Genomic DNA, 16,165 nt, shown 5'->3' on the forward strand with positions numbered 1-16,165 from the left:
AATTGAAAAGCGTCGTAACCTCGGAACATAGTAAGTCGGACCCGTCGTAACCCGGGGACTGCCTGTATCAACCATTTTCTTTATTCTGGATACCCATTAGGGTTTGAAAATAAAGAACAGGAAGCAACACACGAACCTCTATATGTATTATTCTTTGTGGTTCTAAGGTGATTTACCTAATTATGTCAGGTCTGCCTGTGGGGTTATTGTGCCTGCTCTGGCAATGTCTCAGCATGACCACCACTCTCATGGCAATAGTAGTTCAGGAATTTTTTATCCAAGATAAAGTCTCAGATTATTAACTGTTTTCTTTATTCCAGATACCCACTAGGGTTAGGCAATAAAGAATAGGAAACACATGAACTTACTTACGTATGTATTATTTTTTGTGGTTCTATGGTGACCTATCTAATTATGTTAGGTCTGGCTGCGTGATTATTGTTCTAACCACGGTTCAGGAATACTGCCTCTAATAACCACCCTATTCACTCAAGAGACTTCTTCAAAGGAAACATTTCAGAAGCAAATTAACAATGTACCCTTCATTTGGATATACAGTCAACCCCCAACTATTCATGTTTGAGGATTCGCAGCTTCACCTGTTCACAGATTTTCTGTGGAACACAATCTCCAAATTTTTCACAGAAAATTCGCCTATTCGCAGATTTTTTCATCGAACAGTATTCACTAATTAGTGTATTTTCATGTTATTTTTTGTGACCATATTTTTGATGATAGAATAATGATTTACTAATTTTTAAATATTAATATTAATGTAAACATAGCAAAATATCAATAAAATATATTTTTCGTCAATGCATGTTTTAATATTTCTTAAGTCAGAGAGAGAGGGGGGGAGCTTATGTAAGCCTGGGGAAAGAAACAGGTTTGTAAGTTTTGCCCTGGCAATAAACTGGTTTCTCCACTTATAAGCCCTTTGTTAGCCGAACGGTTGAGCTTCAGACTGTCATTTCGATGGACCGGAGTTCAATTCCCGCTGTCGGTTGATGAAGAGTTAGAGGAATGTATTTCTGGTGATAGAAATTCATTTCTCGCTTCTAATGTGGTTCGGATTCCACAATAAGTTGTAGGTCCCGTTGCTAAGTAACCAGTTGGTTCTTAGCCACGTAAAATAAGTCTAATCCTTCGGGCCAGCCCTAGGAGAGCTGTTAATCAGCTCAGTGGTCTGGTAAAACTAAGGTATACTTACTTTTCTCCACTCCTTATAGGAGGGACCTCCTTATAGTGAACCTTCCAGTGGCTACAGCTTCCCTAAACTGGTTTTCTCATCTCGTTATAGAGCCTACAGCTACGCCGCTCAGAAATGATATTGAAATATATTAACATATTAAAGTGATATTGAAATATTCAAATGGTATTATTGTAAAGTGTTTTAGTGTGTTAGTTTAAGGTATATTTGGTGTTTGAACTATTAAAATAGACAGTTATAAGCATTTTTAGAGGGGGTGTCAAGTATTTGAGGATTTTAGCTATTCGCGAGTGGTTGTGGTCCCTATCCCCCGCGAATACTGGGGGTCGACTGCAATGCAACTTTTTAATGAGGGAAACTAAAATAATTCTCTGCCTATGTAGGGAGAGGGGTTTGTTTGTGATGGGGGTGTAGGAAAAACAGGACCATGTGGGATGTTTGCCGCAACATCTAGGTAAACCTTGAGTGATCAAACTGGGCATAATATTTTAAATTAAATCCTTGGCTCCCTTATAAGAAGAGGAGGTTTTCCCTTTAAAAGGTCCTCATTCTTGACCAGGAATGATAGGCCAGGAGATAACAGGAAATGACAACTAAGTGTATGAGTGAAGAAACGCTTTCCCTGTCTGAGAGAGCCCAGTACAATAATCCAAGCTCCTGACTGGATTTTGCACTTGTAAGTTGCAGTTGTATTGGGCCTACTGAATTGAGGGAATGACAGGAGTCGAAGAACCTTCTTCAGCTAATGGGATGCCAAGCAGGAGCTGGCCTTTGCAGTGAAAAAGACTATAGAATGGGATTAACAATTTTTCTAGTACATGTTGACTATCACTAATCCGGCGATCAGTAGTCTGGAACAATCAGTAATCCGGCACAAATTTCAGTTAGAGTAATTTCTAATGTTTCCGCACTAATTTTCAAATTTCCTGGGTCGCTGCGCTAACTCGCTCGCCGGCCGCTTCGATTTGGTGGCACAGTGTGCTGCATCAACAAACTGGTAGCCTAGCCTAGCCTACATTATACTGTACTCTATTCACATATTAACAGTATTATACAAACATCAACATAACGAATGTGCATCTTTTTCATGGATCTTTTAAAAAAGTTATGCTTTACTACATTGTTTCCAATTGCGTATATTCTCATATTGCTATTGTATTATAAATTGCAATCAATGTTTTGTTTTGGGAATCGATATCACGGTGTTTACGTACTGTATTTCGCCGTATTTAACCAAGTTCAAAGTGCTTTTCTTGCTTCTAGTTAGCATAAATGAATATGGATACTTTATTTATTTGGGACAAGGATATTTTTCGTTATACGAAGTGTTTTTAAGTCTTAATATAACTTAAATAGGTCTCGTTATGAAATTAATTTAGCTATTTTTTCGGTAATATATGATGTTTGCGGTAATCGCGGCTGGCCGTTTTGGGGGCATGTTTTTTTTTAGTAAAAAAAAATCAAGATTCCATTCGCTTTTTTCTCTTGATTTCATCATAATACGAGCTTTACATATTTATCTTTTATCGGCGTGAAAACAGTAGTAATTTGTATTCTTTCATACCCAGTAGTTTTGATTAAAATACAATCTCTCCAGTTTTATTTATGGTCGAGTTTCATCCATGTTGCCGATGCACAATAATTTATAGTCATTAGCAGCTTGAATATTGTTTTCTCAGCTTCAGCTACAACTTGCAGCTTAAAGTTACTGTAGCAATATATTTCTCTGCCGATCTTTTCTCCAAAGCGAACAAGGGTATAGTGTAAAAAATATATCAGTCCTATTGTACAGTACTTAACGTCATTTGTAACATAACTACAGCAATTGTGTATTACCATACGATGGTTGAAATACAAGCACAACAGTTGTTATCCGATACGATTATTAGCAAAACAACAGTTTCCCGTTCGGTTGTTTATGGCTGTGCGCATTTACGCAAGAGTATAATGTTACTAACAATACTTTTATCATTCTCTTACTTTTTTAACTAGCAGATGGAATAAAGAGATGGAGGAAAAGAAGTTGGTCTCTCTTGCTGCCTGCGCCTGCGTGAAATCTAAAAATATTTCCTAAATATTTTTGTATCGGTATTAATTGCTAACCCCATTGTAAACTCGAAATATCATAAGTTGAATTATCGTAACTTGAGCACTACCTATATTTGATAATTGTCTTTTCTTTATTAACCAACTCGTAGTGATTTATGGGATATTTTAATTGTAGGATGAGGTGCTTAGCTACTGTGTTTCGTGTATTCTAGCCTAATAAATGGCTAATCCAGCATCCTCTAGGTCCCAATGATGCTGGATTAGTGATGGTCAACCTGCAGAATCATTACCAAAACATAAAGCAAGGGTTCTGACAACACTGCCTGGTATGCCATGATTATTGTAATAGCTTGGCGCTAGACTTCAAACAATGAATGATAAAATATAAAATGGTTTCAACAGATTTCAACTGAGCAATATAACCACATTTTCCATATGGATTGGAATGTCAGATATAAGTCTGAAATTTTTGCACTACGTACCTAACAGTAATAGGTAGATAGTCTTCACGTTAGGCTAGATTTTAAAAATCCACACATGAAGGTCACAGTTCAGAAAGGAGGATGCTTAGGATGACCTGCCCTCCTCCTGTCTGGGATAGAACAGCGGACAGCACAGGAATCTAGTCACTTACGCATTGTTGAAGAAAAAATTAACCAATGACTGTTCAGCTAATTCAAGGCCACTAGGTAAGCAGTTCTGTTGAAAGCTAGTAGAGTATTCAAAGCTTTTGAAATCTAGGACAGTGGAGGAAGAAAATATATCATCCTCCAATTGTTCCAGTCTTGTAGGAATGCATCTCTTGCTATTGCTCAAATGTCCAGGTTCAGAGGCACGCACACTAAAGTTGATGGTTCTTCCATGTAGCAAGTAGGTCCACTTCTGGATGTGGAAGCATGTTGACAGTTACCAACTTGAGAGGGGCTGAGCGTGAGGCCAGCCTCTTGATATAAGACATTGTAGTTATATTGTCTAGGACCAACAAAATGTGGGTCCCTTTTGGAGGTTTCAGTTTTCTGAGATGGAACAAGAGCCAACAGCTCCAGAAAGTTGATATGACACTCCTTCAGAACAGGTGACCATCTTCCTGTTACCTGATAATCCTCCCCATAGCCTCCCCAACCTACCAAGGAGACATCTGTATGTATCATCACTCATATGGACGATAAAATCAGGTCAACCTGTTTGCCAGAGACCCATTCCAGGTCCACAAATGGAGTATCTTCCCAATCTTAGATGAAGGGGATCACAAAGCCTATTCTTAGCACGTTAGAGCCAGACTCTGTATCCTACAGTTACAATCTCAGGATTAGATCTGCCACAACCACCAACTGTAACAGGTACAGATTTTGTTACAGTTGTCATCTGGAAAAGCTTGGCTGTGCAAGGAATCATCTTAGGTCCTTCCTCTTACTGGTTTGAGTGCTGTTGAAAAGAGACAGCCGGCCATGAAGAGTATCCCAACAAAGTCATAGCCTCTGAAAACATTTGGACTTATTCCTATTTATTAGGAAACCTTTTGACTGGAGTCTGTTGACCACCACTCTCAGCTTTCATCAGCACTCTTATTTGGTGGCTCCCCAGATTAGCCAATCATCTAGGTAGGCCACCAGTTAAATTCCTTCTTGCCTGAGCTCCCATACAGTAAATAGGTACAGTATATAGAAAAGTTTATGTAAATGTGTTTGTTCAGACATGACTGGTCAAGGATCAACCCTTTGTTCGGAGGAATCTTCTTGGGGAGGCTAAACAGTGGTGGCAAATAATCAATCCTGCCTTTCTCTATAACCCCCTTTTAAGAGGGGTCTCATTTTTGGAAAAAACCTATATTGAAAATTATATTGCCTCCCCCATGGGAGGACCTCCACTGCATGTGATGCTGTAGATGACGACCCCAACCATGCAAGTCACATTGAACTCCACCTCTTCTCTTGCCTCTCATAAGCGGTACAGGGGTTGATTTTCCTTTCCCCGGGTAAGAGTGTCTTGTCCACTTTGAAAGGGGTGCTGCTGTTTTTTTTTTTGGCCTTTCTTTTGTTGTTGAAGGGATCCTTTAGTAGTGATAGGAGGCTTGTGTGGCTCTGATTCATATAGAGCTATCTTAGGCTTAGGAAGAGGAAACTCTCAAGAGTATTGTTTCCCAGATTCCCCTTTTCCAAGAAGATCATGTATTGTTCAATTCTGTTGTTGGGCTTGTTCAATGAGTTGTGCAACAACACTCTTCAAATGGGGTCCCAACAGCAGGAGGAAGAATGTAATAAGGAGATTGCATTTGGGAGCAAAATGTTGGAGACCACTAATGCTTCCTTTCAAGCCCTAATGAGATGCTCCAGAAAGTCGGAGTGCTCCCCATAGGGTCAGCATAATTGGTTCGGCTATTGCAGTTAACATTGTTCTGGGAGACTGGAAGCTCTTTAATTGCTTCTTCCAGCGTAGTAGTAAAAGTTACAATATTTGGGAGGTGAAGCGTAGCATAAAATTCAACCATGGCTGTCCATTCCTTTGTAAAAGTATCATACACTGAGATGGTGGAGACAAATACAGTAAACCCCCTGTATTCTCAGGGGATGCGTACCACAACCCCCTGCAATAGCTAAGATCTGCGAATACTTAGAACCCTTCTAAAAACACTTAGAACTGCCTATTTTGATAGTTCAAACAAAAAAAAATTCCAAAAATACTTATACAGGTATTATTCTACTTATGATGGGGTTAGGTTCCAAAAAAAACCATCATTTGTTGGAAAAAACATATCTCTAATATAGCCTAGCCTACACTAGGGTATTCAGTACCATGTATGCAAATATGGTAGCCTAGCTTACACTATAAAGTATACCCTATACATACACAGTATAGTAATTATTAATATCAGCTAACTGGAGGTTCATGCAGAGTGACTTATGATAATTCAATACAAAGAGAAATTGAAATAAACAAGATTTAGCTTAGCTTACACTATGGTATATCGTATATATATACGGTAGCCTAGCCTACATTATGCTGTACTCTGTATTCGGTATCGTATTATACAAACATCAAAATAACAAATATGCATCTATTCCATGGATCTTTTAAATTGTTATGCTTTAATTCACTGTATCCAATAATATTGTATATATATATATATATTGCTTTTGTATTATAAATTGCAATCATAGCGATCAATGTTTTGGTTTGAAAATCAATTACTCGGTAAGCTTATTCCGCCGTGTTTAACTCAGTTCAGAGCGCTTTTCTTGCTTCTAGTTAGCGTAAATAATTCTCTAGATACTTTTTTTTATATGGGGCAAGGTTATTTTTCATTGTATGAAGTGTTTTTGAGCCGAAGTATAACTTAAATACATATCGTTGTGAAATTAATTTAGCTTTTTTCATAAATAGATGACGTTGGCCATTTGGGGGCATATTTGTCTTGTGGAAAAAAAAAATCAAGATTCCATTTGGGGCATGTTTGTTTTGTGTAAAAAATCAAGATTCCGTTCGCTATTTTCACTTGATTTCATCATAATACAAGCTTTACGTATTTATCGTTTATCAGTGTAAAATGGCAATATGTACATCATGGAAAAAGAAATCCAGACATTAAGGGTAACTGAATGCATGACATTCACAGAGGCTAAACAGAAAGTATTAAGCCAGTATGTTAGACCAGGAAATCCTTTTCCAGTATTGCAGCTAACCGAAAAAAAATGAAATGAAGTGATTCCTACAGTAGTGTAAAAGGAAGATCAGTGGTGGTGACATGTATTCATGCCTCTTTGGAGGTTGGGCCAGTAATTTCTGGCAGTCCTGCCTCTTGAGAGGCTGCTCCAGTAATTTCTGGCACCCCTGCCTCTTCGGAGTCTGTTCCAGCTGTCTCTGTTGCTCCTGCCTCTTTGGAGTCTGTGCCAGATATACTCCTTTTTAACCTAGATGTTGTGACACCAGTTTTTGTAGCTATAAATCAAATTACACTAATCAGTTGGAGAGAAGCTTTTGTGAATTATTCAGTGTTGACTCTTTAACTGTTTACGATGTTAAGAAACAAGAAAAAAAATCAGTCATGTTACATTGATTCTAAAACAGGTGCAAAAGAATCACAATGAAGGAAGGAAAAGGTTCTGAACTAGATTGAGTCCTAGTGAAATGTTTTAGGCCACTTGTAATAGAAGGTGTCGAGAGAGCAAGTGATATATGTTCTTGATAGCTGAACAGCAGTCAAGAGAGAGAAATCAGCTGACTGACAGCAGTAGAAATAAAAGAAAAAGAAAGAAGTCCGAATTGTTAGTAGTTAAAATGCACTCAAAATCAGTAAAAAAAAAATAAATAGAAAATAAAACCATTTTTTCTGAATCTTGCTGAATTACAAGGAAATGTGTGTATTGTATAAATGAGAGAGAGAGAGAGAGAGAGAGGTGCATACAAACATATTCTTGATACATTATGGTAACCAGCAAGATCAGCTAACACAAAACAAAATAAAATAAGAATTCTTGGTTGTTGGTTTAAATGCAATCAAAATCAGTAATAAAAATATAGCAACTCACAACATTTTCTTATGGCTTGTAGGTAATTTAACAAAAAATGTGTCTACAGTATAAATGGGAAGCAGGGATTCATGATGCTGTAATGGTAACAGCAAGACCAGCTAACATAAAACGAAGGAAATAAAAAACTGTTAGTTGTTGCTTGTTGAAATACACCTGATTCAATTAGAAAATACAGGCAGTCCTAGTCATCGGCAATCCGGTTTTACGGTGCTTGTCTAATGACAACAATAACAGGATTTGGACACCGATCCCTGGTTATCGGCGCTGATCCCCACTTATCGGTGGCACCTAAAACCAGGGATCGGCGCTGTTATCACTGATTTTCAGTTATCGTCATGCTGTCGGGAACAGAATCCCCGCCAATAACTGGGGACTGCCTGAACTGTTACTTCCATTAAAAGCATTTTCTTCTCATAGCTAATTTGCCAAAGGATGTGTCTGCAATGTGCTTGTTAAAATGCACTTGAAATCAATAAAAAAAAAAATACCATAACTTCTTTACAAGCTTTAAAAGTATTTCCTTTGCACCTATAGCTAATTTACCAAAAGAAAATTGTAAAGAGAGAGAGATGCATACATGAGTAAACTTCTTAATATGTAATGCCATTGTAAACAGGGCAGTCAGCTGACATAAAACAGTGGAAATTAAAAAATGAACTCGTAATTGTTACTTGTTAAAATATGCTCAGATTCAGTAACAAAAATACTGTAAATATGTTTTTAATAAAAAAGCATTTTCATGTGCATAACTGGCTGTGCATACATAGAATTTTTCAGTAGGAGTTGAGGGGTGGGGGAAGAGGAACATCAGATGACAAAAGAGGATAACTGGTTGTTTCGTAAACATATTATTAAAAATTTCATTACACAATTTCTCATTTTCATTGCCACTTATGTGGCAAGTAAATGTGTTCTAATCTAACCACTCTGTGATCCGACACCCTACTGGTCTCAGTGATGTAGAATTTGTGATTAACTACGCGTTATATTTTTTAAAGATTTTTTTTTTTTTATAAAACAGGAGTAATTTATACCTTTGACACATTTAAACAAAGCTTTTGAGGATATTTTTGGACGAGATTTTTTAAGGAAGTGCCTCTTGCAGCAGTGTTTTGGGATGAGATTGACATATGGTGCTTCACTCACATATTTAAAAACAATCTGAAGTTTTAATAAAATTTAGAAATGTTCATTCATTATTGTGAGACTATGTTATTTTGGAATTCATTATCAATTGATTGAAGATTAAAGATAATTATTATTCATTTCACTTGCCTTAAGTCATAATTTTTTTGGAATAACTTCTTGAAGAGTAATCAGTATGAGATTTTGGCAAAGCCTTTATCCAAACCTGCCCTAATTTTTGTTAGCATAGTGCAGTACCAGAACTTAACAGTTAAGTCAGTTTTTTCTTGAAAATGAGGAGAAATTCCAACAACGATGATACCAGTCTGAATGAGTGACATTGATGTCACTAAATCATCACTATTAAGCCCCGCCTGCTCATCTCAATTCTCTTTTGTTTATTTTCTTTTTCCTCTTTAATTTCCACCCAGTTTCCAGACCCTTGAACGTAGATGAAACGTTAGGGGAGGAGAGTGATACCCTCAGGACCTTGCACTTCATGTGCTGTCAAAGCTAATTTTTAATCTGGCCATTCCTCTTTTATCGGCTATTTTCCTCTCCTTATTTGATGTAAGTAACTAAAGTTGCTGCTTTGCCACGGTAACTTTGTCACTGATTGATTGATTGAATCATTCATTCATTTTTGTTTTTAACTGGGTTGAAGCCTTATGTTTTGTAAATTCACTGTCACTTGAGTTTTTTGTTTTCTTACTCCAATTAGCAAATTATTTTTTTGCAGGGGTTTTGATCCATTTTTTTTTTCTGTTATGTTTTGACCCACACTGACACCTCTTGGTGGTATAATTTTCAATGCCGGTTTGGCTCTCTTTATAGTTACCGTAATAATAATAATAATAATAATAATAATAATAATAATAATAATATACAGTCAGTGGTCCAGTCTTAATGCATTTAAAATTGAGATATGCATATTTTTTTTTTCTCTCATATGAGAATACTAGATAAATTGTAAGTAAAGGTTAATTATGGTGCTGCTGAAAACAAAACATATTGGGAAAAAAAAAACGAGGAAGGGATTGTGTGTTTGTTTTATTTATACTTCTTTGTAGACTATGAAAAGAAGTGGAGACATGATTTTTTGATAATTCAAACAAAATGCACAGTACACGATTTAATTATTTTGGTCTACATTACTATCCAAAAACAAGTCATTCTCATCATCGCTGTGGAGGTCATTGATGACAGGGTCCACTCTTTCATGGATATTGTCCATGTTCCAGTACTTGTTCTCAAAGGCTTGGGATCGTCAAACCGCACCCTCCCAAACCTCTTCAGTGACGCAAAGCCTGGCTTCCTCCAGTCTCTCCTGCATGTCAGCCATGGTGAATCAGTGTAAGGAGGAGTGCATATTGTGTTTCATGACCCCCCATACCTACTTGATGGCGTTAACCTCTGGATGTGCAGGTGGCAGATAGACAAGTTCGTAACCCCAATCACAGATGACTGCTGCCAGGTCCAAGAGAGACAAGGTCTACCCAGTTGGGTGGAGTCACCTCCTACCTGGGGTAACTATGTAGGCAATGATGTATCTTAAAGGTACCTGCTCATTACGGCAGTTCACCTGCTGACGCAATAAGGAGGTAGACAAAGCTCTGCCTACATGGGGGTTTTAGGGGGAAGTGAGCAAGTGGCCTCTTTGTCTTGGCCTTGACTGCAGCCATCGTCCCATGTCACCAAACAAAGAAAATGGAAAACGCAGAAAAACCACCAGACTACTATGCTGCAAAAAATTCCTGTTTGTAATACCAATTGCCTTACTATACTTTCAGGTTATCTATCTGTTACTTTCAAAAGAAAATATACAATACAACAGACATAAATTTTTGAAGTATAAATCAAGGCTCATGTAGCCGTATTTGAGAGAGAGAGAGAGAGAGAGGTGGGTGGAGCCCGTAGTAACGTCATTGTGGCATCACAAGGAATTTCATCTGCATTGTTATCATCGAAGTTGGAATTTCTCGTCATTTTCAAGAACAAACCAACTTAACTGTTTGCTTTTGGTACTGCACTATGCTAACAAAAATTATGGCAGGTTGTGAATAAGGCTCTGCCAAAATCTTATACTGATACGACTATTCTTTAAGAAGTTATTTCAAAAAAAGCGATGACTTAATGTGAGTGAAATGCATAGTAGGAGTGAAAATATTATCATTGCTTAAAGTATGTGTATTTCAGAATATTCATGGACTATTTAAATATGAGTAAAAATAATTTTCTGAGAAATAGCCTTGAAATCTCCGACTTTTGAAATTTGATGTTTTAAAATTGATGAGTTATATTGTCACTTAAAGGATGAGACCATCTTACCTTGTCATTACACATAGTTTATTATAAAATGTTTTCTTTAACTTTCATGTGGTTTTATAGAGGGTATCATATGGTGTGGGCATATACTCTATATCTACTACAGGCACGGTACGGGTATGTGACTTATTATATTGAATGTTCAGACAAAGTTTTAAATGTTATACCTTGCCCCAAGTCAAAGTCCAATTGCATTTAAGATCAATTTTTTCTTTTTATGGACTGCAATTTTTTGATGTTCATGTGTAGTTAATGTGATGGGTGATGACTTCATTAAGTACGGTGTAATAATGTTATGTTATTGCTCCTTTCCATCATTCCCTCATATTATTGCCCTTTCTTCTTTATTACCTTTCCAGTTCTCTCCCTACTTCATTTACTTTCAGTTAATTTTATATACAAGGCATTTTAGATATGGAACATAGATGCCTTGCATAAATTCAATATTTTGCTTGTTTTAATCATCATTTGTAGTCATTCCTAGATTTTTGCAAGTGCAGGGGTGTTCAAATATGCACTTTTTTCCAATAAATTTGACAGTTTTTATAGAAAGTTGGGTAAACTAGGAAAACAAAATACAGCAACTAGGAAATGTCTGAGCCCCACCCATTCCAGGTTATTAAGGTTGTACTCTGTATCTTTTTCATTTGCTTTCAACATTCTAACTATATTTAAAACTACCATTGTAACCACCCATCTTAATATTTTTCAATTGTTTATTGGGACACTAAGTAGCTTCACCACAATGGCTGTGTCCCTAAATACCATTACAGTACATCTGTCCATCCATTATTATTATTTATCTGTTCATTCATTTCAAAATCATTTAACTAAAATTTGCCTTTCTTTATAGATTTGCCACTCGTACAGGAAGAAAAGTGAGTCGGGCCTTTAGTTTTAATAAATCTCCAAGTAAACTAAAAAGAGCAGTTTCTACAGTTATGAGCCCTTTTGGGAGCATGTCACAGCCTTCATCAATGAGAGGGGCCACAAGTGTTAATAATCTTGCAGTGAGTAAAAAATCAGAATTTTTTTGTTCATAACAGATATTCATTTGTAATGTACGGATGTATTTGGGTGCTTTGGTTATGCTTATATAATATTTACATGTCTGGAAAGCAATAGATGAATTTAATTGAAATTGTGAAAAATTTATTTATAAAAACTAACTTGCAGTTGCTCTTGAAATTATTGCAAACTCATTGATCATAAATAGCTTTAACTGCGTGTAGAACACATCCAGGTGCAAATGTTTGATACATTGCTAAGAAATATCCAGCTGCTAATGCTGAGCCAACTCCATTAAGTCGTGACACTACTGATTCATTTTTCTTATACAATATACTTGTTGTTTTTTTTATATTGTGCCTTTAATCGATTATCGTTATTAATGCATTCGCATTATCATTTTTGAAGTGTAATGCACCATCAGTTTCCATTGGTTTTGCAGTTTTCCTCATTTTTTCCTCATAATTTATTGTAAATCGATAAATTCCAGTAAAGTCAGTGATTTTCAGTAAGTTCTAAATTTATCAAGTTTTGTTAGTTTCAGATTCATGTAATACAAATCTGGGTTTTTTCTCTAGCTCACTGAAATGGGCTGTTTGCATACATTTTAACCCTTGCCTACCTCTTTGGGCATATCTCAGCTAATTGTCATCATGTTCATTATTTAGTAAAGTGCACTTCAGTGTTCAGTGATTCGAGGCAAGAACCCCTATCTACAGTGGCCTTTAATGTTGGGCCAGCATTGTTCCCTGAACTAGTGATTTGTGTAAGATTTGCCACATTATTCTATTGTGAATTTCTTAGATTACAATTATAAGTACATGTTCATTTCTCGTCATTTTTTATACATTTTGTTATCTTTTGAGTTCATTTTTTTTATCTTTCGCTAAATTGTATAATTGACTGTGGTCAAATTGCGTTATTTTAACACAAGTGATTTTTTAGCTTTGCCTTGTATAAATGATTATGGTCAAATTGCATTATAATATAACTAATTTTTTAGCTTTGCTTTAATTCCAGAATTTTACCTTTAACAAATCCTGCAAAAGATTTCAATGAAATTAACAATTTTATTATTTCTGTCAGAAATTCTTAGTCGTAAAATTTGATGGATATAAAAAAATTTCATTATAAATACAAGATTTATTAACAATTGAGATCACTGAACTGTTATTAACTCTGTTATTAAGTCCTTAAGGATAAGCAGCTTTTATTTTAGTGTAAGAACTCTTTTGTATCTCTAGTCAGCTGTTCTTTTCTTTCACAATAATTCTTTTTTCATCTGGCAAATGCACTTAGAAGTAATCGGGAGCTTGATGATGATTGGTTCAGTGCTATGTGTTTGAATAACATTTGTTACATTACTTGTAATCCAAATGAAAGCTTATTTGAAAAAAAATTTCTCTCCAAAGTTTATGTTATGTCTTAATAATGTTATCGAATTGGAAGACTGAAAAACTTTGCTCATGAGTCCAAAAGCAAATAGCACATTTGCTGATGTCATGGCCTTGAAGTGTGTTTCATGTTTACAGTACTTCATGCAGAATGTTACCAATTTTCCACACATTTTGATTCAAATCGGAACCAGGTACAACAAATATTAAGAGAAAACGGGTGGTGAAAAGATCCACCATCGGCCTTCCCCAAAGAAAGAAGTCTTTCTGTCACTTCTTGGTGCAATGACCACTCTGTTCCCAAGACTTGATTCTGATGACTCAACTTATTTGCCACTGCGTTCCTCTTGCCTGGAATGTACTTGGCTGACAGAACCACCGAGTGGTTTACTTCCCACTGAGAGAGAGAGAGAGAGAGAGAGAGAGAGAGAGAGAGAGAGAGAGAGAGAGAGAGAGAGAGAGAGAGAGAGAAAGAGAGAGAGAGAGAGACCCATTTATGTAAGCCACCATGGTGGTATTGTTGGACATCAAGACCACGGAATGTCCTGTTACTTGAGCCTAAGAATCCTGAAGAGCTAAATAAGCTGCCTTCAGTTCCAGGATGTTGATGTGAAGTTGTTTCTCTTGTTGAGTCCATATTCCTGAAATCAGATCCTCCATGTGAGTCCCCCGCCCTTCAGTTGAGGCATCAGAAGAGAAGAATCTTTGGTAGAGGAGCATGAAGGGCATCCCTATGGTCAGGTTCCTGTTGTCCAGCCGCCATGCCAAGTCCCATCTCACATCCTGTAATAGAGGGACATGGAAAAATGGAGAATCCCTCACTGGGGACCGGAACTCTTTCTGCCTCCACTGCAACGAGCAAATGTGTAGTCGGCCACGAGGGATGAGCTTCTTCAAAGATGACAGGTGACTCAGAACGACTTGCCACTGATGTGCTGGCTGTTTCTGTTTTGATAAGAATGACCCCAAGACTGTTCTGAATTTCTCTGTTCTTGGATCTGAAGGAAAGACTCCCGACACGATTGTGTCTATCAGCATATCCAGGTAGAGAGTCCTTTGCCTGGGAACAAGATTTGACTTCTCTAAATTCATCACAATCCCTAGGCTCTGTCTTGGATCAATTTCACCTGAGAACTTACTAGGACCAGCCAGTCGTTGCGTTATCTGAGAACGCCCATTCCTTGGGAGTGTGTCCAAGTCAAAACCAGCGTGAACACTCTTGTGAACACCTGTGGGGCAGTCGAGAGGCCGAAGCAAAGGACTTTGAACTGATAAACGCTCTCTCCTAGAATGAAGCGAAGGAATTTGCAAGATGATTGGTGAACTGGGATCTGGGAGTGGGCATCCTTCAGTTCTGTTGTCAACATAAAGTCATTCTGTCTGATGGCAGGTAGAACTGTACAAGGAGTTTCCATTTGAAACAAGTCTTCCTGACAAATAGGTTCAGAGTTGACGGGTCTGTAACTGGTCTCCAGGCACCTGATGCCTTCTCTACCAAGAAAACTTGACTGTAGAAACCCATGGCACAATCCTTCATTACTTCCACAGCTCCCTTCTCCATCATCTCCCTCACTTCATTCTGGAGAGCCAGATCCTTAGGCAAGCCTGGAATGTGTCCTCTGAAGGAGAGGATGATTGGTTAGAGGAGGATGAAACTCTAAAGAGAGTAGATATCCTACTCGGAAAACATCTACTACCCAGTCTTGCACTCCCAGTTGCTGCCAAGTTGCCCAATGGCTTGCCAGGCACCCCACCAATTGCAGCAGATGGGGAGGGGCGTCCTCTCTAGCATTTCCCTCTTCCAGCTCTGTTTCCTCTTTCGCTCCTAGAAGATTGTGGATGAAAGGGGTGTTGCTGAGAGGAGGTCTTAGTGGTTGTAGATGGTTGTCGTTCCTATAAGGACCCGTCGCAGCCTGTGATTTCCTCAAGAAGTGTGTTGTTTTGCTCTAACTACGTTGGAATGAGCAGGACCTGAAGACTTAGAGACCGCGTGAAGGACCAGACGGTCATTATTGTCAGCTCTTCTCCGATCGATTGCAGCCTGAATCTGGTCTTTCGGGAAGGGAGAAGATGATTCCAATATTGTTCCGTTCCTTAAGACTAACATAGACTCGGGACTGATGTGCAGTATTTAGACATCCTGGAAAGAGTGAAGTCCCTTCTCTTCAGCAACCAGCATATTAGCTGTTAAGTGGGTAAAAAATGAAATGATTTTGCCTCTGGATCGCAAAAGACGAAAGAAGGCTAAGGGTAAAAACTTGCCAACTGCAGTAGAACACAAGTTGAGCCAAGAAATCGCTTGTAAGGCTGTGGAAGCTGAAGCCTCCATTGACGCTGCCTCTTGGAAGGTAAAAGAGGTGCCTTCCCCTCGAAATTCATCCAGAGAAAGGCTCAGTCCCAACCGAACGATGCCAGGATCCAATTGTCTTGGTTGCAGGACGATCTTGGGTGGTATAAAAATGTCTATGCCTATGATAGAAGGAGGCACTTTATACCCCTTAATTCCCCAAAAGGTGGAAGGAATT

At 37.7% G+C, this 16,165-nt stretch overlaps 1 protein-coding gene across 1 annotated transcript in view; it reads left to right on the top strand.

Annotated features, from left to right (window-relative positions):
* Positions 1-16,165, top strand: part of LOC136827084 (protein ECT2-like) — a 247,932-nt gene that overhangs the window by 171,800 nt on the left and 59,967 nt on the right. The window contains exon 18 of the mRNA XM_067084838.1: positions 12,092-12,248. Within this exon, the coding sequence (XP_066940939.1) occupies positions 12,092-12,248 (157 nt within the window). The remainder of the gene's footprint in view (positions 1-12,091; positions 12,249-16,165) is intronic.

This window comes from Macrobrachium rosenbergii, chromosome 41 (assembly GCF_040412425.1).
Source record: "Macrobrachium rosenbergii isolate ZJJX-2024 chromosome 41, ASM4041242v1, whole genome shotgun sequence".
In the NCBI taxonomy this organism is placed as follows: Eukaryota; Metazoa; Arthropoda; class Malacostraca; order Decapoda; family Palaemonidae; genus Macrobrachium; species Macrobrachium rosenbergii.